At 38.5% G+C, this 4,397-nt stretch overlaps 1 protein-coding gene across 1 annotated transcript; it reads left to right on the top strand.

Annotated features, from left to right (window-relative positions):
• The first annotated feature begins 243 nt into the window (after positions 1-243).
• Positions 244-4,190, top strand: LOC145800781 (uncharacterized). The gene is made up of 9 exons (XM_082890519.1): positions 244-361; positions 842-1,257; positions 1,355-1,538; positions 1,644-1,756; positions 1,866-2,108; positions 2,532-2,775; positions 2,882-3,264; positions 3,972-4,039; positions 4,121-4,190. Exons 1-9 carry the CDS (start codon positions 244-246, stop codon positions 4,188-4,190), a joined length of 1,839 nt encoding a protein of 612 aa, XP_082746645.1.
• The last annotated feature ends 207 nt before the right edge of the window (positions 4,191-4,397 follow it).

The following is a 4,397-nucleotide window of genomic DNA, read 5'->3' as shown; positions in this document are numbered from 1 at the left end:
AAAGGATTGAATGCAGTGGAAGGGCTGTTGAAGCCTAAGGAATATATGCAGGGGTTTAGGTGCATTATATGGTTTCCTATGAAGATAATGACATGGAATGTTAGAGGTCTAAGAAGACCAGAAAAGAGGAGGAAGATAAAAAGTATACTTAAAGAGGGAAGAGCGGATGTAGTGTTATTGCAAGAAACCAAGAGGAGTAGAATGGAGGAAGAGTTTATAAAATTGATGTAGCCATTTGACAAGATGGAGTTCATGGGGATTGATGCAGTAGGCAATGCAGGAGGTTTGCTATGCATGTGGAATCCAGATAGCTTTAAACTTAAGGAGTGTTGTAGTTCAAGGCATTTTATTCTACTTTCAGGTACTGCTGGAGTGGCCTTTGAATGTACTATAATTAATATTTATGCTCCGAATGATGTAGTTAAGAGGAGGCAATTATGGAATTTACGGGGTAGATTGAAAACACTTTAAACTAAACCTTGGTGTATGGGAGGAGACTTTAATGAAATCAGGTACATTAGTGAAAGAAAGGGACGTTCAAGAAGAAAGAGAGGTATGAATGATTTTAATGGGTTAATAAATCAGTTAAATTTAGCAGATTTGCCTATGATGGGGAAAAGATTTACATGGTGTAGTGCTCAAGATGGAGAGAGATGGAGCAGGATAGATAGGTTTCTATTGGAAAGTAGGTAGTTAGAGGAGTACTCATTTAAGTAATGGGGACTCCCAAGAAGTATTTCGGATCATTGCCCAGTATTATTAAAGGAAGATGATAGAAATTGGGGTCTAAAACCCTTTAGGTTTCTTAATGCGTGGTTACTTCATCCACAATTCAAAATAGAAGTGAAGAAGTCATGGGATGGTGTAGTTGAACCAGGATGGGCTGGCTTTAGGCTTAAGAGGAAGTTGGCTAATCTTAGGGCCAATCTTAGAATATGGAATACGGAGGTTTTTGGTAATGTGGATATTCAGTTAAAGAAGGCAGATGAGGAACAACATGAGCTTGATTTGGTAGCTGAAGCAAGGAATTTATCAGAAGCTGAACTAATCAGAAAGAGGGAAGTAAGAAGTCAAGTGTGGAATTTGAGTAGGAGAAAAGAGAGCTTATGGCATCAAAAATCTAGAATGGTGTGGGCTAAATGTGGTGATAAGAATACAAGATTTTTCCATTTGATGGCAAGCTCTAGGCAAAGGAAAAATATGTTGGATTCAGTTGTGAAGGAAAGAGAGAGGTTGGTAGATCCAGATAGAGTAGCAGTCAGTCTGTAATTACTTTGAAAGAGTATTTACTGATGAGGGGTGCTCTAGGCCTAAATTCTCTGGTCCATTTTTATCCCTTACTTCCGTACAAAAGGAAAGTTTGGAAGCAGCATTTACAAAGCAAAAGGCTTGGGTAGCTATACAAGACTGTGATGGTAATAAGGCTCCGGGGCCCGATGGATTTATTATTGCTTGCATTCAAAAGTGTTGGAAGATAATAAAGAGGGAGTTTCTACAATTCATGAATGAGTTCCATGAAAATAGAAAGCTGGTTTCAGGTTTGAATTGTTCATTTATCGCTTTGATCCCAAAGAAAAAGAACTTAAGTGGTTTAGGGGATTACAGACCAATAAGCTTAGTTCATTAAGTTTATAAAGTTCTAGCTAAAGTGTTGTCTAGAAGATTAAAGAAGGTAATGCCAGCAGCTATTAGTGAAGTCCAGACTGCATTTTTGGAGGGTAGATTCATTCTAGATGGAGTATTGATTGCAAATGAAGTGATGGATTGGTGAAAATTATCTAAAAGAAAAGGAATCATTCTAAAATTGGATTTTCAAAAGGCTTTATGATTCAGTAAATTGGGAGTTTCTTTTTTCAATAATGAAGAATTTTGGTTTTGGAGAAAAGTGGGTGAAGTGGATCAAAACATGCACATCTTCAGCCAAGATATCTGTTCTGGTTAATGGATCTCCATCTGATGAATTTACACCTCAAAAAAGGCTTAGGCAGGGCGACCCGTTATCACCACTTTTGTTCAACATTGTTGCTGAAGGATTGAATATATTGATTGATAGGAAAAAGGAGTTGGGTTTTGTAAAAGGTGCCACTGTTGGGCCCAATGAGTTGAAGGTTTCTCATTTGCAATTCGTAAATGATACTATTATTTTTTATGAAGCTGATAGGGTGGAATTGGTCAATATAAAGAGAATTTTAAGGTGTTTTGAGTTAATGTCTGGCTTAAAAATTAATTTCCACAAGAGTGTGGTGTGTGGGGTTGGTGTTAATGAGGAGGAAATTAATGATTTTGTCTCAATTTTGCACTGTCATAGCCAAAAACTTCCTATTACTTATCTAGGCATACCTCTTGGCGCAAATCCTAGACGAAAGAGCACTTGGAATCCAGTGATCGAGAAAGTATAGCACAAATTGGCTTCATGGAAAAGGAAGATGCTCTTTTTTGCAGGTAGATTAACATTAGTGAAGGCAGTTTTTTCAAGTTTACCTTTATATTTCCTATCAATTTTTAAACTACCTGTGGGTGTGGCTAAACAGTTAGATAGGATTCAGGCAGCCTTTCTATGGAGTGATTCTGAAACAAAGAAGAAACTTCGCGTGGTCAATTGGAAGGAGATATCAGCAAACATTGATCAAGGGGGATTATGTGTTAGAAATCTAAGAGAAGTTAATGACTACCTTCTGCTCAAATGGTGGTGGAGGTTTGGGAAAGAGGATACAACTCTGTGGAAAAATATTGTGTGTAGTAAGTATGGTGTAGTTGGGGGCATGCGGGTTCCAAGTAATCCAGATAATGTTGTAGTGTCCAGGATTTGGGGTGATATTCTTCAAATTGTTACATATAGCCCTACCCTAGTTGACTTTATCTAATCTGAAATTAATAGTAGGGAATGTGGATAGAATTCAATTTTGGGATGACAAGTGGTTGAATAATATATGCCTAAAGGAGGAATTTCCTAGACTATATAGCTTATCAGAGAAGAAATGTAGCACTGTGCAGCAGATCTATCAGAGGAGGGGTCAATCAAATGATTGGAATTTATTGTTTAGAAAATCATTGTTAGCATGGGAGGAAGAGGAGGTCCTACGGTTGTATGATTTGCTAAGGGAAGCACCTAGTCTTTCCATGGAGATTGAGGATTCGTGTAAATGGATGGATAATCTAGCAAGATCATTTACAGTAGCAGCATCATGGAAGTGGTGGATGTCTTCAAAAAGTCCTGCTGTCAGTGTTACTAAGGAATTATGGAACAATGTTGCTCCACCCAAGGTAAAGTTTTGTGGGTGGTTAGCATGGAGAGGCAGGCTTAAAACTGCAGCTATCTTAAAGAGTTTTGGAGTGTTAAATGAGGAATCAAATGCATTGTGCTTGTTCTGTAAAACAGAGAAGGAGTCAGTTCAGCATCTTATGTTGTTTTGCCCATTAGCTTGGAAATTATAGATTGATATAATGCAGTGGTGGGATCTGGTGTGGGTTCTGCCTGGTTTAGTTGAGACTTTGTTGCTTTGGTGGTTAGGAGTCAAATTTAGTAAGGTGGTTCTTAGAATGTGGAAAGTGGTTCGTTTAGCAGTTATGTGATCATTATGGAAAGCAAGGAATGAATGTTTCTTTAGTGGAAAACCAATGGATTGGAATGATCTTTCAGAATTGGTGAAAGTAAGGGTAGCACTTTGGAGTAAATCGAATATTAAAGGGCTACAGTATTCAATGCAGGAGATAGTCACGAATCTTCATCAGATCAAGGCCTGTGTGTGTAGAAGAAGGCTGCCTCCAGATTGATAGTAGGAGGTTATGCTAGGTAGTGGTTGGGAGATGTGGTTGATATTGTTGGTATGGGACTGTTTGTGTTGATCTCGGTTAAGGTGGAGAGCTGGACAACTTTTTATTGTTTGACCATTTTATTAGGGCCATTAGTAAGGTTGGATTTGGATGTGCTGGTAAAGGGATGCTACTGTGTGTATCCATGTGTGAAACAGGGAAGCTGCTGTGAAGAATGCAGTGTTGGTATTAGGGGTATTCTCCTTGCTTTATGTAAAGGAATAAGGTCTGTTGCTAGTGTAAGGCCAGATATGGTATGTTGCTGATGTATGATGCTGTTTTTGGAATATTGTATGCTGCTATTTAGAGGCTTGCTGATGTATGTTGCTGGTTGGCATTCTACCGATGCTGGTCTGGTTGATTGGTCTGGTCTGTGAAGCTACTATGAGGCAAGTTTGGTTTGTGCAGCTATGAGGTAGGGGAGTTGAAATGCTGATGCTGCTGCTTTTCTACTTTGTTGCTGCTGGTTTCGTTGTTCTGTTCTTTGTTTTTCTCTTTCTCCTTTGGTTCCTTTTGATTGGTTTGTTAGTGTTGATTCTCTTTGCACTTCCCTCTTTGTTGATGTAAGATTTTGTACGTTATCA

The sequence above is a fragment of the Camellia sinensis genome, chromosome 10 (assembly GCF_055761805.1).
Source record: "Camellia sinensis isolate YWXY chromosome 10, ASM5576180v1, whole genome shotgun sequence".
Taxonomy (NCBI): Eukaryota; Viridiplantae; Streptophyta; class Magnoliopsida; order Ericales; family Theaceae; genus Camellia; species Camellia sinensis.
The sequence above is the reverse complement of the archived record's forward strand: the minus strand, read 5'-3'. Positions and strand labels throughout refer to the sequence as shown.